We start from the raw sequence: 27,930 nt of genomic DNA, 5'->3' as shown, positions 1-27,930 counted from the left end.
AAATATTTGCTAAACGGGGTGAATGTTCGCCTGAGACTGAATCGTAGCAGTGCCGCTTTCCATTTGATAGGTACTACTGTTTGCAAAACTGTCATCGAGGAAGCCAGGCTCTACGTACGCCGTGTGGAAGTGTTACCTAAAGTGGGAAACGACATCAGTCAGACGTTGAGCAAAACGACCGCCAAGTATCCCATACGACGCGTGGAAGTGAAAACCTTCACCATTCCCAAGGGACAGCGATCCATGATCGAAGATCATCTGTTCCAAGGACAGCTACCCAAACGTTTAATCGTTGGTATCGTCGAGAATACAGCCTTCAACGGAGCTGTCGAAAAAAATCCTTTCTACTTTCAACACTTTGGCGTGTCCAAGATCGAAGTCAGTCGCGATGGCAAGACCTTGTGTACCCGACCTTTCGAACCTGACTTTGAGAAGAAGAATTACTTGAGATCGTACTTGTCCCTGTACGAAGCCACCGGCCAGTTAGGAACCAACACCAGTCACGGCATTACGTACGAGGATTACGCAGGAGGTTATGCTTTGTGGGCTTTCGATTTCACTCCAGACCAAGGCAGCGACGAGGGACATTTCCACCCTATAAAATCCGGCCAAATTCGTGTGGAAATTCAGTTTGCAAACCGAGACCCTGATGTAACGGTGAACGTCATCCTGTATGCCGAATTTGATAATACGATAGAAATCAATAGTTTGAGAGAAGTCATTCTAGATTACTAGAAGCCATGGAAGACTGTTATCCCTCTTTACCTAGTGGAGAAACTTTGGACATGGAATGTAAGGAGACCGTGAAAAAAGAAGAAGAAGTGATCATGATGAAGTCCCGATGGCCAGAACAAGAAGCGCATTTAGTCTCCTGTTTTGCCAAACACTTGGTGGATAAAATGACGGAATTGATCAAGAAAAATTGTTATGGATGTCAAAACGATCATCCCAGTCAAATTCAACACGATAAATGCCTGATGTTGAGTCAAGAAGAAAAATTGGACGAATATCTGGACGAAGCTTGGAGTCTCATCTCGAACAAAGACGTGTTGCACCAGTGGTATAAAGACTTGCGTGAACATTCTTGTCCACCATTAACCACTCAAGAGATCCATCGTATCGAAGCTCTCCTGAATCAGAGTGAGGAAACAGAACGAATAACCGTTTATTCGTCAGACATTTTCAAGCAAAAAGTCAGGATCGAATTGACGACTTATTATTACCTGTGAAGAAAAAAAACACACAAATCAATGGATACCTGGGAACTTTATTACCTTTTGAACCACAGTTCGTATACGGCTTCTTGGAATCCTGTCGTCTGTGCTAAAGATGAACTCCCTCATCGCAAACCTAAAGACCATCAAGCTTACGTGATCAACACGGACGACAGTCATCTCCCAGGAACCCACTGGGTAGCCGTTTACTTTCCTCAAGAAGGATGTGTGGAATATTTCGATTCGTACGGATTGCCCCCTTTGGAAGACGATATCATCGACTTTATGAGAAGAAATGCTCAGACTACCCGATTCAATAACGTGAAATTACAAGGCACAGATTCCTTGGTGTGTGGACAGTTCTGTGTGTATTTTCTGCATCATCGCAGCCTGGGCTATTCCTTAGAACATTTAGTGACTCATTTTGATCCTCGTTCTTCTGCTAGAAACGATGTGAAAGTAGATCGATGGTTTTGTGACCATTATGCTTATCTTTTGTCTCAAGCTAGGAAACGTAGTGTCCATCAATGGCCTAATGATTTCCAACAGTGGAAATCACAATTTCATTCACAACGTTGTCAGCCCTGTTTAAAGTAGATTGTCCATTGAGAAAAAAATGTTTGTGATTTGAAAAAATTGTTTGATGTTATAGTGTTGGATTATTGTTAAAAATGTTAGAGTTGTTGTTTAGTGTTAAGTGATTTTTGAATAAAAAATGTTGTGTTTTGAAAAAATGCTTTTGTCTTTTGTTTAGCTATAAGAATGTTGAATTGATGCTCTTTCATTTCTTACTATCCCTCTCATGACAATCACTGAACGTTGCGAATCGAAAACCGTGTGGGGATGTTTTCCTTCACGTCCGCGCTTTCACTATAATAACCGGGGTTGTTTCCAGTCTAGCCATCCATTGTCGACTCATCCTCCTAAGAAGATGTGCTCCAAACTAGCTAAGCTCAACGAAGCCTACGTGAATTTGCATAGGGTCAGACACAGTCTGATACCGAAGCCAGAAGAAATAGAGAATGTGAGAATGTTAAAAATCACTGAAGACCTGATAGAAGAGCTCTTCAGAGAAGAAGTGAACAGGGAAAAAGAAGAATGGACGGAGAAGTACAGACTTCAGAGACAGCATCAACAGCAGCAACAACAGCAACAGCAGCAACAACCTGAAGCTGACAGAGGCTTTGTCGATTGTCGTATCGACACCAAAGAGTTCTTCTTCTCTTTCCGAAGAAGCAGACCTATCGCCAGAAAGTCTATCCTCAGAGGACATCGCATTCTTAGAAACTAAAAAAGAATGCCATAGCAAACAAAAAAAACAGCCCTTTTCAGGGCTACCCCAATACTCTAGAAAAGAAGTAACGATCGATTTGCCAATGTGTGTAGGTAGAGTAGTGTGAAAATAAACACTAACTCTTTTTAAAAATGTGAGGGTATGTGTTGGTGTGTTTGTGTTTGTAAGAGCTCAAGTAAGTTGGTGTGGATAGTAGATTAAAATGATATCTTTTCTTAGTGTTTGAGGTGTATATTTGGAGTTAGATTGAATTGCTTTGCGTATGTGGATAGTCTATTGAAGTGATTAATAAAAAATTTTAAAATAGTGATGGGTAGCATAAAAAGTGAGTGAGTGTTTCTTTTAGGTCCGCGCGTTGTTGTTTTTTTTGGTCATGATCTAGGTAAGATGAATTTTATGTTATTAGGGGGATGTTTTCCTTCACGTCCGCGCTTTCAGTATAAATTGAAACTCGTTCGGCAGTCCAGCTACCCTTGTTGATTGATCAACACAGCCAGAAGAATGAATAGCAGAATAGTGAAACTGTTAGAACTCCAGATGCACCTGGAATATGCCAGGCGCATAGTAAATGAACTATCAGCGGAGGCTATCGTAGAAGAAGCAAGAACAAAGAACGAAGAGGAGAGAAGACAGAGGGAAGAGGAAGAAAAAAAACTAGAAGAGAGGATGTCATACAATATTCCCGAGACAGAGGATTGGGGTGCTGAAGCGAATCCTCCCGCCTCTGCACTCTCAAGACAAAAAGTAAAAAGAGACTGGAGTCAAAGATGCGTCTGCGGCGCCAGGCCTGGAAGGTGCAACCATTAGATAGGTGCATCTGGAGTTAAAAAACAGCCCTTTTAAGGGCTACCCAATACTCTAGAAAAGAAATAACTATCCATTTGCCAATGTGTGTAGGTAGGGTAGTGTGAATATAAACACTAACTCTTTATTTATAGCGAGAGTGTATGAGTTTGTGTGTTTGTGTGTTTTTGTTTGTAAATGATGAAGTAAGTTTGTGTGAATAGTAGATTATGGGTTTATTTATTGATTCTTAGCGTATGTAGAGAGTATAGTTAGGGTTATATTATATGAAATGAGAAAGTAGGGGGATGTTTTCCTTCACGTCCGTGCTTTCACTATAATAACCCACCACGTTCGTCGTTCGAACCATTCTACGGAATAATAAAAACGAAGATGGTGGTTGCAAGTGACTTGTTCAACAATTTGGTACATATATACAACTGGATAATAGATGGTATCTATGTAGTGGAGAGACTGGAAAAAGAATGGAAGATAGCAGAGTACCTGGACTACGCTAAATGTCTAAACATAGCAAAAGAAGTGATAGCAGGAATGATTGAAGAGGAGGAAAAAAGATTGAGAGGTATGATAAATCCCACCTATGTCAGAGTGGGAAGCCTAAAGGAAGCACTTGACAATGCAAGCAAAGTCAGGTGCTTTCTTGAAAAAATGTCACATGGGACAGAGTGCTCTTATGTGGAGAGAGGCCAGGAAAGACTGAGGAAAGGAGAGGAGTTGATGAGAAAAGTGATGGAGGTAGAAGTCAAGAAGATTAAAGAGAGATGGTATAAAGAAAGAAAAGAAGAAGAAAATAGAAAAAAAAGGGATGAATTTGAAAAACTGAACACAAACTGGATGAAAATCCAAGAGAAGTTCAGGGCCATGGGCCACCCGGACTGGCTGCCGGAAACAGAAAAGAAAAAGAAGAAAGGAATGATGGACAAAATAAGAGGATGGTGGAAGAAGTTAAGAAGTTAAAAAGAAGAAGAAGAAAAAACCCAAAGGCCCTTTTCAGGGCCAGCCATATTTCTCGAAAAGAGATAGTCTTTGAATTGCCTACCCCTTTTTTTATTTTATTTTTTATTTTTTTTTTTAAAAAAAAATAGAGACCCTCCCTGTTTCAATTTTACATAGACCCTATACAGTCCCAAGGGTTTTTGGCCATGTTAAATATACATAGACCCTATACAGTCCCATAGGTTTTTGGCCATGTTAATTCCCATAGACCCTATATGTTCCCACGATTTTTCTCCATGTTAAATTTACATAGACCCTATATGTTCCCAAGGGTATTTGTAATGATAAGTCCCATTGACCCTATAAGATCCCCATATGCTACTTTTGTAGGAATGCAGAATAGCGTAATTGACTTGAAAATATAAAAATAACGAATTAGATAATAACGTTTCTAGCTTTCAGCGTAAATTGGTATATTCAATAACTTCATAGCCAGAAGTATTTCTTGCATCATGTTATCTTACAAAACCGAGGATAAACGCAACTCCCCGTGTATACAAGTATCGGCTGTTTACGTTCACATGGGGACGGGGTGGGTGGCCGAGTGGTGTAATGCCTTCGCCTTTATCGATCTGGCAGCGTGGATAAAAGTCTTTTTCTCAGGCTCTGTGGGTATGTGAGAAAGCTTGCTAGTAGCTTCCCGGGATAGTTTTTGTTTTTCCCGAATTATTCTCTGTGATGTGCTCAAATGGCATTAAACCCACATAAACGTCAACAACTTTCAAATGAATCACAAAGCAGTTAATCCACAGCATTCATTAGCTTTGTCTCAATTCGGTTGACCTTAAATTTACGAGAACAAATCAAGCACATTAATTGGTAGATACAAAAAAAAAGAAAAAGTATAAATCACCACCCTGTCAATAAACTTACATATGCAATAATGCTAAAGTCAACAACATAAGAACTTTTTAAAATCCCCCAAAAATTGCATCCACGCTGTGGATAGACTCGAAAGAACGCCATATTCGCTCGAACTTCAGTGTGTGTATGTGTGTGTGTGTGTGTGTGTGTGTGTGACTTGGATTTTAACGTAGATTTTAAAAAATTCAGTAATATTTCTACGATGTCTGCAATGTGGCAGTTAATAGTGATGTCTGACACTTGGGGTATCATGCTGCAGACATGTAGCATGATATCCCACCCATTTACATTATACTGACACCGGGCCGACTAGACCTAACACTAAACTCTTCATGCTGAATGCCAAGCGAGGCAGCTGTGATGTAAGTACTATTTTTTTAAGTCTTTGGTATGACTCGGCCGGGGATCGAACCCACGATCTCTCGCATTTGAAACGGATGCTATAACCACTAGGCCACCGAAGAGGTTTAAATTCATTGTAGTTTCCTCACTATTTTGCGTTCAATTATTTATTACAAATATCAATCTAATTTTATATTAGCAAGCTTATAAAATGATATAGCAGCATGTCAGCGAAAGACACGAGATAAAAGGTCATTCGACATAATATACCTTATTGCTCTAGCGAATTATAGACACTATTCATATTTCAACGCAAAGATCAAAGTAAACATTTCCGGAGAATTGATTTAGGGATATATTTTTTTTAATTATTGTTTGTGCAGTTTAGATTGCTTCTATTTAAAGAGTCCTACTGGAACAAGAGACGATTACATAAATCATTTTGCAATATATGATTAATCTTTGGAAAGGTCTACAACTAATCCTCGATCCGTTAAAATTAGAACTTATCATCACAAGACCTATCTACAGACAGCTTGACAGATTGAAAAATCCAGGTACGGTTGCAAAATTCATGGCACCGTAAGGCCCAAACGTATTTATATCACATATCAAACGCGCCCTTTGTCCCGACTCATCACAAAACACAAATGCTTTTTGTTTTTATTTATACCCCATTTTTACGTTTGCTATTGTGTTTAAAGTTATGAATGAAATATAAAAGAAATTCTGATTTATAAAGGTTTGATTACTTTTATCTAAATGTGTGAAATAGATTTATGAACGAATCACAAATTTCTATAATTTACCTCATATGGAAACGGTATATCACAATACAAAATGGTATTTTAAAGTTAAATTACCATAGACTGTTAGGGATGGAAACAGTTTGATGCGATGTTTGATAATAATAGCAGAAGAAAAAAAGCGTTGTATGCTTTAAAAATTGTAGAAATGTTCAAATATGCTCGAAACGAGATTCCCATTTATTCATGTAAGAATAAAATAACATTGAATTGTTATTTAATCTTACGCAAGTACATCAGCCACATCATATGCTCAAGGTACCCAGGGTCTATTTATTCCATTTGTCAGGCTTAAATCTCTGTCCAAATGAAAACATAATCCAACCTCCACCAGTTTGAACGTAATAGGTACAGATAAAGACGTCTGGAACATTCCTTTTTCATGGAGCTAGTGACAACTGGATAAACGTGGGTAAAATGGCATGTTTGCCCAGCCAACACAAATTGAGAGAGAGAGAGAGAGAGAGAGATGGTGATGTTCGGGTATGTGGAGAGTCTGACATAGATTGCTTATATGGTTTAACTACCCGGTTCTCTGTTGGTCGATTAGTCTGTCAGCTTTACAGAGAGAGAGAGAGAGAGAGAGAGAGAGAGAGAGAGAGAGAGAATTATAAATAAACACCAGACAGAACGGAAAGTGCTATAAGTTGATTCATATACAAAAATGCTGGAAAATAGTTGGCTGAATTAATATTTTAGTACAAATAATAGTATCATACACATACAAGTTAGAAAAGTTTTAATTTGTACTCTACGGAGATTCGAACCCACGTCATCGGCCATATAAATACATACATATATACATACATACATATCTTCTGGTTTATATCTAGAGCAAAAGTCATATATATATATATATATATATATATATATATATATATATATATATATATATATATATATATATATATATAATAAAGCTTTGCATTTAAATCAGATCGCTTTTAACACTGCAGATATAATGGCGCACAAATTACTTTAGGTTTTGATTCTCCCTCCTTGATTCTCCCTCCAAACAGCCTGTTCAGCCTTCTTGGTTTTTGGCAAAATGCCATGTACACGTTCACGGATGATTGATTGAGTGCAAGAGTTAGATTTATTCGCGGAGGATCAAACTTGGCACGTAACACTTGAACTCTTCCGTCATCTTCAAGCCTGTTCACTGCTGCTTTAGTGTCCTCTGAACCCTCAACCTGAGAACATCGTGCCCGAAACATTTTCCTAAAAATGTGGCGATATAATCTACGAGAAAATTGTTTGTTCTCGTGTCAAGAAGCGCCTCTCCGCAAACACCCTTTGTTTCAATATATCACGATCATCTCACCATATTATTCGACTATGTTCCGTTTTAGAAGAACAAAAACACAGCAAAACAACATATATAAATATCGAGACAGTTGCGTATATATACTGCTGGTCATGTTATAGAATCTCTTTTCAGACTAAGGTACTCTAAAACATATTTAGTACCAGCAGTGAATTTTTGTACAAATGAACAGAAGCAATGACGTGTGAAGGTGTAGACCACAGCGGCCTGATTTTGACATGATGCGGAATATCTTTGCCAATGTAATATGCAGGCGATGATTACATGAACGATACTCTCAAATCAGCTTACAACATATGATAGCAGGCTAATAAATATATTACCTTCTGATATATTCATATACACACAATCAAAGAACAAGCTCTTCACTCCTGCTGCAAAATGACATGTCACCGTGTCTAACTCGCTGGAATCCAAGCATAACTTTTGTCTTTCTATTTGGTACTGCGACTTATGGAGTCTGTTTTAAACCAACACCAGTACCGAGCAGAAGACCCTATAACTTCCCACTGACAGTTCATGTACAATGATTTGTCTTGTATTACATTATACCGTATTTTTACTTACCATAGCTTCTTTTTTGGACGGAAGGATATCGCCCGGTGGGGTATTTGTCAATAAGACAAAGTATATAAAATTGAACGAGAAGTTAAAAAAATATTTCACTACTAAATTGCCGATGGACAATAAACCTGATTGCGTTATTTTATTATATATAACAATACCATGATCACGCGTACTAACGGGATTTTGTTACATTAAATGCATATTTGAACTGCTCAACGTACTTGGGACATAATGAGAAGATAATCTTTAAAAACAAATTTAAATGTCACATTTAAATCCTGGACTAAACTGAATAACATTTCACATGGTCCGAATCAGCTTCGAAGTTTGGAGAATCAGCCAGATATATGGGCTGAATCAGTCAGTGATTTGTACGGAATCAGCCTGGTCCGAGTTTGAGAGTAATTACCACATTAATGAATAATGTTACTATAATAGATTTATCAATCAAGAAAGTTAACAGTAATATTTGTTTAAAAAATTGTATCGTGGTGTTCCGGTGTGTGTAGTTATAAGAAATCTAACTAGTTTATATGAACACACAGATTTTCAATTATAAATGATTTATTTTTCTATTATCGACATTACACAAACAAGATGAATGCAGAATGGGAAGGAGGGGTTTATTATACAACGAGTAGAAAACAGTCTTGAACCTAAGCGTGGAAGAAAAATATATATTCAACCGATGCATTTACATACAAAATCAAACGTGCATAATAACTTGTAGTTGGAACCACTGAAGGAAAAAGCGTAAACATTTCTTTAACGTTATTTCATTTGGTAGATAACTTTTTACTTTTCAAAGATGGAGAAAAAATAGAGTAAAATAATTGAGGATTTTCCCAGAACTGCTATTATTCACACAATTTAGAGCTGCGCATTGAATCATATTGTTTCTACTTGACACTTCGCTGCACAAATTGAATACAGCTCTTATACGTTAATCGTCTCAAATGACTTCACATCATGTTTGTATCGAATGAGTTAAGAAATTAGGGGAAGGTTCTTTCCGTTTGATCTCGTAATACAGGACAATATTTTGTATGAAATGTTTGTGCAAATACAATAAATGCAAAGAAAAGAATAGTCGAGATAGATTATATACACATGCTACCAAATATACTTCTATTTACAATAAAATTGTGCAGGTAGGGTTTTTTGTCCCCTTTAAAGATGATTGGGGAATAATTATAATTGTAAGTCAGTTACATGCAAGTAAAATTATTGGAGGAAGTGGTTTCCCCATTCTGCTGAATATTAGTTTGATTTATACTGATACCATAGAGACCAATACATAGAATATTAATGCGATCGAAGGACAACTAATTTTCTTGATGGGATGTGATCATAAAAAGGTGAAGGAGAGTTTATTAACATTATAAACGAACTTGTTATTCACGTTTGATGCCGTTGGGTACATAGTATGTGACTTTGTCAGGATGATAAAAGAAATACTTCTGTTGATGCGAGGTGTAAAAAAATTGTGTAGGAGTAGTCCATCGGCATTATGATCATTTTGTAGCTAGAACAACAGGCACAGCAATCATATGCTGAAAAATATTAAATAGGGTGGATAAATATATTTATATTTCTTGCTAGCATTGTTTTAAACAAATCTACGAATAGAGCATTTTCTACAAATATTTTACTATTATACTATTATTTATTAAAGTGTTGAAGTAGTAAAAATAAAGTTCGATTATCAATGATCCATGATACGATAGGTCAGAAGTATAAGTCAATTTATAACAGAACACTTTTGATGATTATACAAATACAATGTATATTAATGAATGACTCAAACGAATAAGGAATTATGAATAATATTTGCGTGTATTAGATCCAAATATTGGACAAATTAACACAATCCGCACTAATCTAATAATTTAATATAAATGTGTATACAAGTACAAGACCTTACACATTACAAGGACAAAGATTAATGACTCACGGTAATTTTACACGACGAAAAGAATGATGTGTTTTACTCAAATAGTTAAAATTATGTACTTTACTCATATGTTAAAATATATTCATTCAAACAGTGAAAAATGAGGTACTTTACTCAAATAGTAAAATGACAGATATCATACAAAATATCTTTACAGTCCCAAACCGCTGGGTTTAACGAAACCCGAAATTAGCCCAGGATTAAAAGAGTACATGTATGAAGTTAAACAAAACTCTCCGGCACTAGACTACTTGGCTACCTGTCACAATGGTCAATCAAGCAGTCAGCATTGCGGTTAGTCACAGACTCCGCTCAATTCCTTAGTCATTCAAGCAATCAGCGTCCACTAATCGGTCAGCAACGCATGATCACCTGCTACTCAACCATCAACACACTGTTCAAACAGCTATACGGTTGATATGGTCAGTTTTATAGCTGCTATGGTCAACTTCTATGGTTAGCTCTACAGCTGGTACCCCATCGACCCTTATCAGCTGAAAATAAATCTAACACTGTGCACTAAGGATGACACGTGCACAAAAGATAATACGTAATGACTTTATATACGGGAAGCTATTCAAACTGCATTATCAGCACAACATCAGAAAGTAATAAACAGGGTCAGAAGTGAATCTATCGGTGTCCAACTAAACGTTTCTTAATAAAATGCGACTGTATTGCTAATGTAAATCTCCTGTTAAGTCACATACAAGAATAGAAAGTATTTGCATTACACTACGCAAGCCAGAGCTATATAGAAAATATACAAAACTATACGAGAGTTATAAGCTATAATATGCATTAGAAATTAATGAATAACTCACATACGTCTACAACTGAAGATGTGCAAGTCCTTAAGAAGACTGCTAACTGACAAGACGTTCCGTAATCTAATGATCATCGTCTGTGCTCTTGATGAATCGGTTTTTTTTTCTCATCGAAAGCACTTTGCACGTGTAGCATCGGATAAACCGAACTAACTGTTTCGAAATCTTTGTACGATATACTTAAATCACCCTCGGGTATCGTTGTACCCAAAAAACGAAACACGAGTACTTGTATTTAATAAATAAAGGGATTTATACAACTCCATGACAGGATTCACCTAGACCACAAACAACTCACGTGGATGTGATTGAGTAGGCCTCGCAAAATTAACTGAGGTTTTCACACTATGTCAACCTCAGGTAGAATACACGCAACCATTGTTTCCTACACCACAATTAACCAGGAACATAAACATTACTTGCTCATACAAGCGGCTTATTTCCTAGTCACATTTGTGTCAGCTGTAATGAAAGTGAATCTAAAAACCAAACATGAACTCAGGCCACTGGTTTTGAAAGCAAGATTCCATAAACAGACTTCAAGCATTATATATTTTAGGATGTCGTATATATTTGGCAAAATCTGGAATGACACCTCCACAAACAAGAGTCTGAATGTCACACCCATCAGTAGAGAGTGGCATCCATCGGATGCAGCAAATCACAGACATAAAGTGGTACAACACCGACCACATAACCCTAATCATCAAGAAACAAGATTTGTTATTTAGCGTTAATCTGATAATTTAAATCCATCTAAAGCAACATGACATTCGGAAATGTGGCTGTGAATGGAATGTTATGCCTTAGGTGATGTGTTGTTTCATACAAGCTACAATATATATATATATATATATATATATATATATATATATATATATATATATATATATATATATATATATGAATGGTACGATATCAATTGTTTCCCAGTTATCGAATATTGTTCCCGCCATCTGTTGACACACGTCTGGGTACGTCCTATCTCTTTACTACATTCACCTCCCATAAGAAACACGGAAACACCATGACATTAAACATTCAATAACGTTATATTTCTGTATGCTATAAACAACCCTATATTTCTATGTAGAGATCCATCTTGGTACAACATTTTGTGGCAAAAGGCATAAACCACGGGGAAATATTTTATTTATATGTTTCTGAAACATGCCTTTCAATTCTACACCTACCGAATGTCAAGTATATAGTGGACTTAAATACCATCTAAAATGCATGGTCTCCTTGACAGTTAGAAAAATGATGCGCTCTCGATTGATTATGTCGACCAAAGTTTTAATTTCCATTATGAGCCAGTCACGGCCAGCCACCCCATCCATACTCCTTTTAATTATCAATCAGTCATGGCCAGCCACCCCATCCATACTCCTTTTAATTATCAATCAGTCATGGCCAGCCACCCCATCCATACTCCTTTTAAGTATCAACCAGTCATGGCCAGCCTACCCATGCATTCTCCTTTTCATAATCAACACGTCATAGCCAGCCACCCCAGGCATACTATTTTTAATCTTCATCCTATTTTTTTAGCCAGGATTCCACTTTTCCATGTAATTATAAATGTATCATTTACGCTTTAATGTTTAAAGAAATGTGCATTTAACATAAAAACAGCTTTAAAGGGTTAATTATATATAAACAAAAGCGATAACATTTTTCTCACTCATTTCCACTGCCAAACAATATGTGGCTCACGAACTTTATTGAAAAGTGATTTGGGTACTAAACCAAGTTTTAGTTTAATTTTGCACTGGCGTTGCAGTTAACCGTAGCCATAATGTATAATAGTTCTTCCGGTTCTTCTTGACATGTCAGTAGTTTGTTTTTAAATAAGAAACTGTTTAAATGTACTCAAGCTTAATAGTTGACTTGGATAATCCTGTACATATGTATGAATAATATAATAATTCATATATCTTATGACACGGAAATCAAACATATTTGACCTAATTATATGAGTTATTTCTCTCTCACTCTCTATATCTAACGTTCTTTGTATCTATCTATCTATCTATCTATCTATCTATCTATCTATCTATCTATCTATCTATCTCAGTGACTGTACGTTAAGCATTTATTCTAAAAAATACAACAACCTAGATTACAAGGTAATGTGCATGAGCATTACCTACAGGTATAAACACTAAATTGTGTAGTGAATGAATGCTTTTTAATGTAAGTCTGTACATCAGTCTATTTAACACCTTCGGTTGTTGACCACCATTCCTCCAGTCAACGTGATTGGTCAGGTTGATGACCGTGACCCGATCAGCTCTCTTGGAACATTTGACCTGATAAAAGGAAACCAACAGCAAAATAGTTTACACAAACGTTATTGTGTTCCATCCATCGACACAATATTTTATTTTGCGAAGAATATCTGGAATCTTGATCGACAATGGGTGGACCGGTTGCCGTTTTACTAGGCTATATTGTGTTTGGTAAGTGTCTTGTATTTAAGCCCATCTAGCTCTTTATTTGTTCATCTAAACATAAATAATTAATTTGTTTAACTGAAACAATACTGCACAATGAATGCTTAACGTATTACATACAGCATTAGGGTTTTAAAAACAACCAGTGATTTTTATTTTACTGGTAACTGTAAAACTTTAAGAATGTCACAGAGTCGAAAGTGGGGCCTAACATATTCAATTTGTCAACTTTGTCGACGATTTTGTGCCTTTAAATAATAATATCACCAACTCGTGCAAGATCCTATGAAATTTAGAATTCGCATCATATCTAGCCAACTCTGAGATTCCGGTTCATGTGTTACTGAGATTCCTCAGACGCTGTAATCCACTGAATCTCTCGTGTAGGCACCCAAGGTTAACGTTGACAAAATACATAGCATCATAACCCTGTTACGTACGACGAACAAATTCTGAACATCGGCATAATGATAGTCACTGAGGAACCATTACAGTTTAATGGAATAGCACATTTCTCTCATTTTGTATTGTGAAGTAACGGAACGGCAGTATATATATGGTACAGTGTAACCTGTCGACACAGTTTAGATATTCTTGTTCGCAAATTGATATTTGCGAAATGGGTCACAAACTCAGTAACCACATAAAAAGTATTTACTATTATAAAACATGTTCTCGATCGTGCACACATAAATCAAAACGCAAAATCAGGCTAAACATAGAGCTCGTAAAATGATCGGAAGAAGTGAAAATCGGACGAGCAGACGGACATACAGATTGGCATCGAACAAGGACACATACAAACTAGACTGGCCTTCAGCGAGAAGAGCGGATAGGTTTCCATTTTGCATGGATAAATAGTAAACATGCATTCGTTACACTTTCTTTTTGGCGTGCATAGATAAGTACATATATTCCAATTCATGAAGAAAACATTATTGAAGAATATCTAAGGAAATATCTCATATAATATTGTTTGGAAATTATAATCCACTTTTTATCTCTTCCTTTTGCAGCAACAACGTTCTGTAACACATCAGCCGCAGTTACAGTGGCGGCTATCGTGTCAGCTGCTGCTGGTGCCGTGAGTGCAGGTACGAGTCTAACAGGTACAACGCTGAGTAATCTGATGAACACTAACTACAGGATTAACTGTGGTATTGAAGTAGAAAACTGGACAAGATTTCCACTCACAAGTCCTGTTGTTAAGATCTTCGCTGGAGCATTATCTACCCCACCGAGTGATATCCTTCCGTCCAAAAAAGAAGCTATGGTAAGTAAAAATACGGTATAATGTAATACAAGACAAATCATTGTACATGAACTGTCAGTGGGATGTTATAGGGTCTTCTGCTCGGTACTGGTGTTGGTTTAAAACAGACTCCATAAGTCGCAGTACCAAATAGAAAGACAAAAGGTATGCTTGGATTCCAACGAGTTAGACACGGTGACATGTCATTTTGCAGCAGGAGTGAAGAGCTTGTTCTTTGATTGTGTGTATGTGAATATATCAGAAGGTAATATATTTATTAGCCTGCTATCATATGCTGTAAGCTGATTTGAGAGTATCGTTCATATAGTCATCGCCTGCATATTACATTGGCAAAGATATTCCGCATCATGTCAAAATCAGGCCGCTGTGGTCTACACCTTCACACGTCATTGCTTCTGTTCAATTGTACAAAAATTCACTGCTGGTACTAAATATGTTTTAGAGGACCTTAGTCTGAAAAGAGATATTCTATAACATGACCAGCAGTATATATACGCAACTGTATTTATATATGTTGTTTTGCTGTGTCTTTTGTTCTTCTAAAACGGAACATACTCGAATGATATGGTGAGATGATCGTAATATATTGAAACAAAGGGTGTTTGTAGAGAGGCGCTTCTTGACACGAGAACAAACAATTTTTTCGTAGCTTCTATCGCCACATTTTTAGGAAAATGTTTCGGACACGGTGTTCTCAGTTTGAGGGTTAAGAGCACACTAAAGCAGCAGTGAACAGGCTTGAAGACGACGGAAGAGTTCAAGTGTTACGTGCCAAGTTTGATCCTCCGCGAATAAATCTAACTCCTGCACTCAATCAATCATCCGTGAACGTGTACATGGCATTTTGCCAAAAACCAAGAAGGCTGAACAGGCTCTTTGGAGGGAGAATCAGCACCTAAAGTAATTTGTGCGCCATTATATCTGCAGTGTTAAAAGCGATCTGATTTAAATGCAAAGCTTGATTATATATATATATATATATATATATATATATATATATATATATATATATATATATATATATATATATATATGACCTTTGCTCTCGCTATAAACCAGAATATATGTATGTATGTACGTGTGTGTGTGTGTGTGTGTGTGTGTGTGTGTGTGTGTGTATATGTATGTATGTATGCATTTATATGGCCGATGACGTGGTTTCGAATCTCCGTAGAGTACAAATTAAAACTTTTCTAACCTGTTTGATACTATTATTTGTATTTAAATAATAATTCAGCCAACTATTTTCCAGCATTTTTGTATATGAACCAAGAGATAGCACTTACCCTTCTGTCTGGTGTATATTTATAATTCTCTCTCTCTCTCTCTCTCTCTCTCTCTCTCTCTATATATATATATATATATATATATATGAAGTCGGCTGCAAGCAAGGATAATTTCTTTTTAGCTTCTTTAGTTCAGTGTTTTGCTGAGTTACTAAGGAACTATTAGAATTACGTCACTGATACAACTTATAGTCAACTTTAAAAATCTCCGAAGGCAAACATAACGTTCAGAATCATCCCGAGGTTTACCATTATTACAACAGTTTCCAATTTATTATGAAGGTGACCTATGGACGACAAGACATTGTATGCGATTACATGTCTGTATCATGTATAAGGGATGGTGTAATCACCATATGTAGACACTTTCTAGCACGTGTATACTATTCTCATTGCGTAGAAATATAATGATAAAGAAAATTGTCAATGAAAACTTGCGAATATTATATAATAATGATTCAACTTTTGTGTGAATGGATTTCTCATATTTAACCAAAACTAAATTTGTTATGTTCAGGTGCACGACAAGCTAAATATATTTAAATGGTGGTATTTGCATTAAAATTGAAGAAGTACTTGAAATGGCATTCAGATTTTAATGACTGAATGCCAATATGTTAACATTTTAGATCTACATTAAATGGAATACAATCATGTAATATGTTGCGAGCAAAGTATTTCTTCCCAATAACTTGCATTCTCTATATAAGAGGTTCATTAAGTGCAGTTCATACTGACATCAATACACGTATGCTCAGACAATTCCTTGTTTATGTAAGACCTATACAACTTTACATTATCGTGTTTTCCATCAACACTTTATTCTCATTTCCTTCTGCACAGGTTGCCCGAAAGACGTCCGACACCGCAACTGGCACGTTCGGAACAGTGTCATGGTTGGTCGAAGGGCTCGATCGCCGAATTGTTCTAATGTGGGCCGCACCGTACGACTTCAATTTTTACAGTAATTGGCTTGGTGTAGGTATAACAACTCCTGGCGAGACGCTCCATTCTCAAGGAAATGAGTGGTTCAAACAAATGTACTATGGAACAAGCTCTGGTTCTCTTGGGTTCAGCAAGAGCGAGTATTACTGGGAATCAAATCCCGTGATATATAAAGATGACTTAATTCGGATATCAGGGACAATGTCAACAGGCCACCAGGCACAAGTGAAGGTAACCGTTCGTCCTGTAAAAGTTTCGGATTTGGCTGCTCCCATAAAAGTGCTTCTTGAGCAATGATGGAAGGAACCTTACTGTTCAAATAAGAAACAAAAACCGCGCGCATGGCTAATGAACACAAATTTAACGTCATACTTGATATTCTATTCTGTAGCATCACAATACTAATATGTACATCATTTTAAAATAATCACATATTGAATTTCTAAATTGATTAAACTTTCCGATTTCTTCAAGTTTTGTACACTATATTTATGAGAGAATAATCCATTCATTTTTTCCAGGTTCAATACATACAATATCAATGTCTACACGTATACGTTCTAAAATAAGAAAAGTAAAGTCTGTTTTTTTTTATCCACCCCACCAAATATACCATTATTTTCTTAACATTTTCTCACCCTAATTCGATAAGCCTAGCATGGTGAGAGAGAGAGAGAGAGAGAGACGGATAGACAGATTGTGCGATTTCCTGTTCTCTGGATCTTTAATGACGCAGACTAGCAGACTGACTTATTTTTTTATGGCGTTTGCTGTTGTTTCAAACCATATATACATTAACCACGGCAATTAATAAAATGACATGTTAATACATTAAACTTACCTGTAATTGTTTAAATATATGTATAACGAGAGAGAGAGAAAGATAGGGAGAGAGAGGAGGAGGAGTGTAAATGGGCGGAGATATAAATCTAGATATGGATACTTGCCCGCAATGACGACGATATAGACCGCAGTAATGGCATGTCAGGGGTAATGGAGAATCACGTTTACAACAGGATATGACGTGTATTGTATGGTAATTGAATTCGTGCTCTTTAGGAATTCATTATTCCAGATATCAATCACCTCACAGAATCACGTGACTAATCATAATTCTCCATAACGCTATAAACAATTGTGAAGATGGTTTTCTTCTTGTAATCAAACAGAAGATGATGAACTTGTATGTCTTACTCAAGCTAAATTTTTAGTGAAGAATGCGCTCTCCATATGAACCATTTCATTTTACTAATGCTTTAAGTGTTCGATCTTCTTGGGAGTTGAGTCGATTTACACAAGAATTTCATGTATCGACGGCAAAAACCCGATACATACATTTATGTTTGCCTTTTCGTCGCTGTAAATGGCCTTGTGAAATAACTGTCTTCCTGAATATTGGGATTATGCGTATTTCGCATCTGCCTTCTCAAAAAATCAGTTATGCTAATGAAGAAAAAACTATACAATATGTAAGATATTTTAGTTGTCATAGGACTATTACCTGCATCATTGCGTTGGCATAGACATTACAGTCCAACATACGATCTAAGATATATAATCTCTTTAATGTTTGTCTTAACGTAAATAACGAAGAACTTGTCAGTAAGAATTAGGTACACAAAATGTTACATATTGGAAACTATTATTATGATTGATATGTCGTGTTAGGTCCACCCTTAACTGGTAACTTCCCGCTGTTCTGCGAATATAAAATATCGTACAGGGCAATATATTATCTAAAGAACTGCAATTATCTAATGAGTGAGACTTGCAAAATTTATTTGAATATAAAAGTGTTCATAATCTATTCCTTAACAGTGGCATGTCTTAATATATTTCCTCTTGAGTTAGAAACAGGATATGATAGAATTAACGGCGTCTACATTGAGGTGAAAGTTGAAATAAATTCAAATATAGACACATGTAATACGGAATTTGTAGGTGTGTCCCATATTTTAAGAAGAGAGTAACTGAAATAAAATATTGATGTGTGAGATACATCCGTTTAAATTTGTGCTTTTTCTGTAGAAGCGAGTCAGAATGTGAAAATTGTTTCCTTATCAAAATGGCTATATTGAATAAGGCGAATTTTGTGCACCTATTGTTATGGGAACAACATATTTACATATTTCATGGCCATATATTGCACAATATTATTCCGTATGCACATCACATTCTTCTACATTAAATATCGTTATAAATTTATAAATTTCTTTTTCATGCCACGACACAATCTTTGAACATAGGTTGGTTTGGAAAATTAAAAATAAAAAGCTCCATTTGAGCAGTTTGGAACTCAAAACAAGATCTGAGCGCTGGCTTGCTCCTAGAATAATTTTCCAGATAGAATATGTCCTATAAACAAATATTATATTATCATATTGGAGCAGGATTGCGCTGATCACTGAACACTAAACAATTCTTTAATGTTACTGTCTAGCTAACGTTGGCACTGCCCGATGCACAGCAGCTACATACTTATTACTACGCGTGAACAATTAGAACCGTATTTTCTACAGTGCGCTATTTTAAGTCTTCAAGTATTTTGTCCAGGACAAACAATGAATCAGATATGTTAAACAATATTATTCATTCATTTCCTTCTTTTTTCATTCTTTCCAAATTGCCTTGGGCACGCGACTTTAAGGTGAGACGCTATCGGGGTCTCACGATATGTAATGTAAACGGACGAAATTAAACAGAGACTGAACGGAGTCAACATTACTTTTCTTATAACTTTGCCAATTTGTCGCAAAGATATGCTGCAAATAATTAGAAGCTAAGTATATCTATCATTTGTTATAAAACAATAAAGGGCTTAATATATTACGATACTAACTTATTAATTGATATACGTACTGTACTCACTACTCTAGTGCGTTTACTTATATATACTTTATAAAAGAAGCAATTAATTTTCAGATGAAGAAAATAATTACAAACAGAGTATATTTCGTATATTTTATTAACTCGTTATTTTTCATTATGAAACAATAATAATGTTTTAAAGATAAGGCATGAACGGAGTCAACAACAAAGGATGGAGCAGCAGAGGGGCTGTACAGACCGAAACTTTTTGCACAATAAACCCCTCCAGGAAACTATTCCTCGATAGAGGGCTTATTTCGACGAAATAAACCCTTCTATTCAGAATACAGGACAAAAAAAAATGTCCCCCGAAAACTCGAAGAGTTTCCAGGGACAAACTCGTTGAGTTTGCACTGACAACTTGGGTTACTTCAATAAATCTGAAACAGTTTCCGTGGCGGGGTCGTTATTGAAAAATCCATGGGTCGGGTCCATCCCCTCTGCTGCTCTGGGAAATGAGTTTCCAAGGAAAAACATTTTTATGTTAGCGGAATTAAATCATTGACAAATAAATAATGGCAAATATTGGAGAAGCACATACGACTAGATTAGCTCGAGAACGTCTCGAAGCAATTCAGAAATTTCTTCCTGTCCGTGATAGTGTCAGACAAAAATTACAACTAAGACAGCAAGCACGGGAAGGCTTTGCAGAGACTACGGAGGAATTATTTAAACCCGTGACCAAAGCTACTGAAAAATCCGCAGCTGTTACCAAAGAGGCTTTAATAGAGCAAAGGAAAATTTTACAGGATATTTCAGCTGGACTTAAACCCCCGCCTCCACCCGATGAAGTTGTTGTGTCAGTACCTGCTGGTAAGCGAGTAACAGGGAGAATTACTGACCCCGCCAAAAGATTTACGCCGGATTATATTGAACTTCTTAAAAATGTACCAGAAGAGAAATTACCTGAGACAATACTGTTAGGATTGATTAGAAGAGATGTGTCTTTAAACCCAGAACACGGTTCTATGACAGATGATAATTTTATCAAATATTCGTATCGTATACGTGAAAATAAAAAACAAATCAGCAGGGACGATACAAAATACGATAGACTTGTAGATGCTATACGTAAACTTGAAATTCCACCATCGCAACCTCAAGAAGAAAAATCACCGTTGCAACACACAGAACGACAACAATATCCTTCACGGCGAAGAGCAATAGATCCTGACCTAACTCCGTTAAGTGAATACGAGGCTGCATCTGAAGGAAGTCCGCGGGGCCAAAAATTCAAACAAACTAGGTCGCCGATAATTAGCTTAACAACATCTTCTGAAAGTTTGCCTCAAGACATTTTATCCCCAAGAATTGTACCATCAACAGGGGAGGGTTTAGGATCCGGTTTTATTGCCTGCCCTAATAATATCATCGATGATGTATCACGGTTGGAAGTTCTCATCGGAGGAAGACGTGCCGGAAACAATTCTCCGGAAATTATAAATGAAGCCGCAGATATCTGTCAGAGACTATTTCAGCGTGGCATCATGGATATCAGCATCTACCGGGGGCTCATTGATGAACTCGCAGACGGTTACCACAGCGACTAATAATTAAATTTGCTAGCAAATTCAGTTAGATAAACAATAATTAAATAAAATGATACTACACGATTCTTTTCGCAGACCAAGAAGTGTCAGAGTAGTAAACTCACGATTACCAGTATACGAGGTTGTTTACGGAGATGGAGTCGGTGATGTTGTTAGGGATTTAGTCACAAGAATCGCTCCGAAAGCTGGACCGTTAGCAAAACAATTCGCGATGAAAGCCGCTGATGTTGTCAAGGATAAAGCCATTGGCACTGTTGGTAGTCTTGCCGGGAAAGCATTTCAATCAATCAAGGATCGACTAGCACAGCTGATACGAAAAAAAAACCCAGTCGAGAGGTTGGTGCCAGTAAAACTACCATCCACTGAAGCTATGCCGGCAAATGTTAGTAGCGTAGTAAATAAGGCCGTAAATCAGAAATTAGCTGAGATCGCAACAGCAGGAATTACCTCCAAAGCGTTGCAAGATAGTGTAACTGCTAATTTGATAGCTGGTAGTGGTTTCCGGTGACGATAACATTTTAATTAGATCATCACAAATAATAATAATGTTTGCACGAAAATCCAATGACGCGTTTGATATGTCCAAACCAGTACTTAAAGATGATTCTGTACGTGATTTTCAATATTATTCTTATGAAGCACGTGATCCTAACCAACGCGGAAGAATTGAACTACAGGTCCAGGATACAAGTAGATACTTCTTGCCCGCTGAGGCCTTCATCGAAGTTGAAGGTAGGCTTTTAAAGAATGATAACACTAACTACGGAATCGGCGACCGAGTTGGATTTGTTAACAACGGCATCATGGCGTTATTTAAATCCGCTATTTACATGATAGATGGAAAAGAAATTGAAACAATTCATGATAACGTCGACGTTGCCACAACAATTCTCGGGTTGGCGAGATACTCGGATGATTACACCAGATCAGCCGGACCATCAATGATGTTTGCAAAGGATATAACCGACAGCCCCGAGAACAGGAATGTAACAATGAATAATGCCGGTGACGCAGTTGCATCGATGAACGAAAATTTTAATTTGGGTTTTGCAACACGTAGATCGATGTTAAGTGGAGATGAAGAGTTCTCAGGTGTGATTCCATTGTCTCACATCTTTGGATTCTGCAGAGATGTCCACAAGGTCATATTCGGTGCCAAACACACAGTTGTACTTGTGCGAAAACCTGATGATAATGACGCTATCTGGCGAGATGCTGCTGTTGCCCCTGGTCAGGTAATACTAACTAAACTGTGGTTGTGGATGCCAGTGTTGTCTCCGTCAATCACCGAAGAACAACGACTGTTGTCTTTCATGGACACGGGCGGTAAATCACTGCTATCCTGGAAAACAACAACCACAGACGTTATTCAGGGTGATAATGGTGGGTTGTTTACATGGCATATATCATCGCAACAAGGAGTATCAGCACCACGACATATTTTCATTGCATTTCAATACCGTGCTAGAACAGATAGCCAGGAAAGAAATCCAATGGTATTTGATACACTTGGAGTTTCTGAAGTTTCGTTGAGAATAAATGGGCATCAGGAGCCATCTGAGGATATATTAATAGATTTCGAACATCATCGTGTCGCACGCGCGTATCATCGTCTGATGTCATTTATGGGGCGCGACCTTAATGTAGACACTGGCCTGCAAATATCACAGCGAGACTTTATGAGTTTATATCCGATTTATTACTTTTCGCTGGAACATCTTGATCTGGTTAAACAATCTGTTGTCGACCTACATTTCCGAGCTCGTGTAGGTGTTCCTGCTGGTGGTTACAGAGCGATTGCTGTCATACTCTCCGATAAAGCAATGCTGCTTGAAGGTGTTGGCGGACGAATTAGGGTCATCGACGTTCCAATCGAGAATATGTAACGCAATTAAAATCAAACTTAGGATATAATGTCATACAGTCATGTTAATGTCACCTTGACTTCCGGTCAAACGAAGAAATTGCAATCAAAGAACGCAAGCACGTGCGGGACATCAATAACACTAAAACGAGATCAGATTACTGGTGGTCCAAACAAATTGTCGTTGACTAATACTCAGCTTAAACATTTTAATAAGGCACTAACAGCAAAAACCGGTGTCCGACTTGATTTCTCTGCTGCAGCTATCAAGGACATGACTAAAACCGGTGGAATATTTCCTCTTCTCGCAGCAATACCGGCGTTGATTGCCGCGGCAGCACCAGCCGTAGCAAAAGCCGCAGCACTCGGTGCAGTTGGAACTGCAGCTGGAATGGCACTAAAAAAGGCAACGGGAAAAGGATACAAGAAAAAAAAAGGGACGCGGTCTAAGACTACCAGGAACTCCACCATCATGGTATCCAAAAAAATTCTAACGCCGTTGAGCAATTTTGATTTACTCGATGCTGTTAAAAAATTGCGTGTAAAACATTTCAGAGGCGTATTTATGCGAGATCAATTACCGCAACGACCGAATAATCCAGAAACTGGCATTATCAATCTCGACAACAAAGATAGTCCGGGAACTCACTGGGTTGCTTACGCGATCGATCCACGTGGAATTATCTATTTTGATTCGTACGGTTTAGCACCGCCAGTTGAGTTTCTCAAGTATGTCAGCAGATTTTCTAATGTTCCAGTGTGGCAGTCGACGTTACCAACACAAACATTAATTGATCCGCCCATTTGTGGGAGGGAGGTTTTAAATGTTCTTGATGCAATCTCAAGAAATCCAGCAACTCCTCCTCATAAAGTAGTATATGAATAAACCGCATCGAGAAATGCTAGCATTTGAAAAACAGCAATAAGAATAATGGTGGATATTTACGGAAGACCTTTCACACGAGGAGGTAAACCAAGCACAGATGCTGATCTCTCAAAATATGCGACCAAAGATGAAGTCGATAATCTTTTGAATATAGCTGGAGTTGACCCAGATGAAGTTGCTATTTTCCAAGACAGGCAAGGAAAACTAAGAACGAGCAACATTAAGTGGAATGATATAATTCGCAGAGTTCTTGGAGCTACCAAGGATAACTTCGTTGCATTTAGTGATGGCGGCCGGATCAAGGACTCGAATATATCAATCGCAAGCATCAAAGACAGTATTGATAAAGGTGTTGATAAATGTGCGAAAAAAGCCGGTGACACGATGACAGGCGAACTCAGCATGAGCGGCAACAAAATAACCGCGTTAGCGAATCCCGAATCCGACCAGGATGCGTCAAACAAACAATACGTGGACATCGTCAACGGTAAACTAAATACGCTGCGTGCAGAGCATGATGTTCACGTGGGCGCGTTTACAAGATTTCGAAGAAACTTCGTAAAAACTGATGAGGTCGTGGATAAGTTCTTTGGGACTCCTCCAGTCGTCGATGTAAAACTCGCTGATGTAAAGACCGACATTAACACGATCAAACAAACACAGCAGGATATCGTATCGGGTATTCCTGATATCGTTAACAAAACCAGTTTGATTAAAGTTCCCACTGGAGTTACTCCGGGGCATATCACCAACATCGTATTCACGGTATCATCGGGATTCGCAACATGGTCACGACAAAATAACACTATCAAATATACAGCAACAGCCACCGGTGTTTGCAGGTTGTCTGTGTTTTCAGCCGCTAAATTTGAAATCTTCACAACATATCCTTGGAGACATTCCACCGATAAGTATTCCGGGGTTTGCACTGTAATACTAAACAGCGGAACCGAGGAAACATTTATGCTTGAAGCCGAGGACGATAGTTTAACAGCAACATCTTACTGGTTTTGTTTGGAATTCGTCGCTGCAACGCCTCAATTGGTTACCGCGTAATTGAATAATGTCAACGACGCCAGATGCTCAACAATATCGATACAATCAAGTCCGTGAGTGGCAATCTGAGTTAAAAACTGTCATCGAAGTAACTAGTCAAAAAGTAAAAAAATACAAGCGCCGCATAACAGTGCTGGATATTATGGTTTATTCAGTATCTGCCGTTGTTGCATCTGCCGGAGCAATACTATCAGCGGTCACTCCGGTAACTGCAGCAGTCGCCGCCACGATCTGTGTTTCCGCGGCCACAACAACAGCTGGAGTTTTCGGCATCATAGCAAAAAAAATATCATCATGTGCTAACACAAAATTACACGATTACACGACAAAATTAAATACAGCCACGACCGCATATCAGAAATTATCATCGCTGATATCATCATCGTTAGACGTGCAAAGTAGCGACGCTACGATATCAGATTCTGAATTCAAACTAATGTCAGATGCGTACAATGACTATTTGAAAACTAAACAAATAAATAATGTCAATAGAACTGCTTCAACAAATAGTCACAAACACAACACCGGTAAGGACCACAATGATCTCAGTGTCCTCGACGACACCAGAATTCGGTATTAATTTTCGAACTCCAATTCCAGTGAGTGAAATCGCGTTAGCAAAGCTCAGTGTGTATCACAGCTGGCCCAATGTTAGGTCGGCATCATTTGGTGGTCTGCAGCCAAATAATTCATTCGTGTTCGGGAAAAGCAAAGCCGACTCCGGCGAACAGGGTGAACTTGACTGGAATACAATTACACTTCCCACTGGGAGTTATCAGATCGAAGAAATCAATAATGAGATACAACGCCAAATAAAACGAATCACCGGCAAGGAAGCCAAAATATCTATAACAGCTCATGAACCAACGCTGTCTGCGGTCATTGAAATCTCAACGCCAGGATACGCCGTGGATATTTATAACAGCTCAATCCGAACATTATTAGGATGGCCAAAGGCCCCCGAGGTTAAACCTCGTCCACCAAAACCTGAAAAATCGGATTTTATGACCTATAAAGAAGCACTACACGACCTCGAGTACAATTATTATTTACTCCTTGCAGATCAATTACTAGCAAGAAAAAGTACTTTAATGCCCGATACTTGGAGTATAGAAGCTCCACGTGTTAAGGGGGGGCAGGAGCTCCGTGTTTACCGTCTAGATGATATAGAATCTGAATTATTTATTCCGATCAATCTAGTACATAAACAACAGCTACAACTCCTGCGAGTATATTTCCAAGATTATATTTCTGATTTAACAAGTCCGCGTGATAATATTATCACAACCATAGAAAAACTAAACAAACTCGCATCGGCCATGGAAACTATAAATCTAAGAATAATTCAGGCTTTACTGGATCTTAAAGACTATATCGATGATAATTATAGACAGATAGCCAGAGCAGATTTTGCAATTAAATATGGTATTCAAGTGAATGATATTTCAGATTTTAAATTTCCTGGATATAACGTGCCCGAGCTGAGAAAATCAGTCTCTGATCTCATCGATCAATCTTTCGAAGATATTCTTGCCGCGTACGAACGAATAAAACCACAACCTGTTATTCTCAAGCACGACAACAGTACAGCATCCGATGGCAGACACATCTCACCCGGGATCGTAAATATCACAGATGTTATTGCGGTCAATCTTGTATGTGACGTCATCGATGGCAGTTACAGCGCATCAGATACTACGACGGCACAACAGGGGTTTATCCTGTATACGTTCACACCAAGAGACCCCCCTGGTTTTCTGATTGTGCAAGAACCAATCAATCCGGTCTATCTACGGTGTCATAACCCGTGGTTGTCAACGATAAATTTCAAACTCACCGACCAGAGGGGGAATTTGTTGGACCTGCGTGACGAGACTGTTAGTATAAACTTACTGGTGAAGTCCTAAGTCAAGGGATCCATAATATTTATAATAGTTTTTTTTTCTGCACTGATCCATTTTCGTCATTTTATCGTGCAAATACCCTATCAAAACCAGCATAAGTTATCGTTGAAAGTGCTAGCACGCATTTAAAAAAAAACGGTTGTGTATAATGTATCAACCCGAGTACATTCATGCACGAGTTCATATTCATGATAAGCAAATTCTTTACGAGGCAATAAAAACCGCATTTCAAATACAGACATTCCCAGAACAGTATTTCCCCGTTAAAATAGTTATTGACGTGTATGGTGACGAAGACTTCTTGTTAACTCCGTCACAATTAACAGAGCTACAGCAAAATCATATGATCATAGTTTGGTGTCAACGAGAACAGATTATGAACTATTCTCATTCCTGTATTGATGTTGAAACGCTTAAGCAAATCCTGAAAATCTGAAAGCGCCCTTCACTTGAGAAACTCTTTGAGTTTCCAAGGGCAAAAAAAATAATACACTTTTTTTTTTACCCGTGGAAATGTGCTTTACACTCCAAGCGGGGGGGGGGGGGGGGCGCTAGCGTTCTCAGGTTCTACTTTCACTTTGTGCTGTGAGTCACACGCTATGCGGTTTATACTTCCTTGTCGGCCTCGTAGTCAGAAACACTAGTATTTTTGTCAGAAATGCAAGGCATTTCCGTGTCTAGATTCTTTATATAACCTTTTAACCGTCTCACCCTGGTGCTAATTAATTTTCGAGTCTCATACTCTTGTGACAATCCAAGACGAATCTTCTCAACTGCACGGCACAGTGGAATAAATTCAGATACCTGATTTTCAGTTATCCCGGCAAGTGATCTGTAAACACGATCT

General features: G+C 37.7%; 1 protein-coding gene across 1 annotated transcript in view; it reads left to right on the top strand.

The window, feature by feature from the left end:
- Nucleotides 1-17,252, top strand: part of LOC149780409 (echotoxin-2-like) — a 38,350-nt gene extending 21,098 nt beyond the window's left edge. Inside the window, exons 2-3 of the mRNA XM_089937225.1 lie at nucleotides 14,468-14,724; nucleotides 16,854-17,252. Of these exons, the coding sequence (XP_089793351.1) occupies nucleotides 14,468-14,724; nucleotides 16,854-17,252 (656 nt within the window). The remainder of the gene's footprint in view (nucleotides 1-14,467; nucleotides 14,725-16,853) is intronic.
- The last annotated feature ends 10,678 nt before the right edge of the window (nucleotides 17,253-27,930 follow it).

Source organism: Sinohyriopsis cumingii, chromosome 16, assembly GCF_028554795.1.
Source record: "Sinohyriopsis cumingii isolate HCF-2022 chromosome 16, ASM2855479v2, whole genome shotgun sequence".
NCBI lineage: Eukaryota > Metazoa > Mollusca > Bivalvia > Unionida > Unionidae > Sinohyriopsis > Sinohyriopsis cumingii.
The sequence above is the reverse complement of the archived record's forward strand: the minus strand, read 5'-3'. Positions and strand labels throughout refer to the sequence as shown.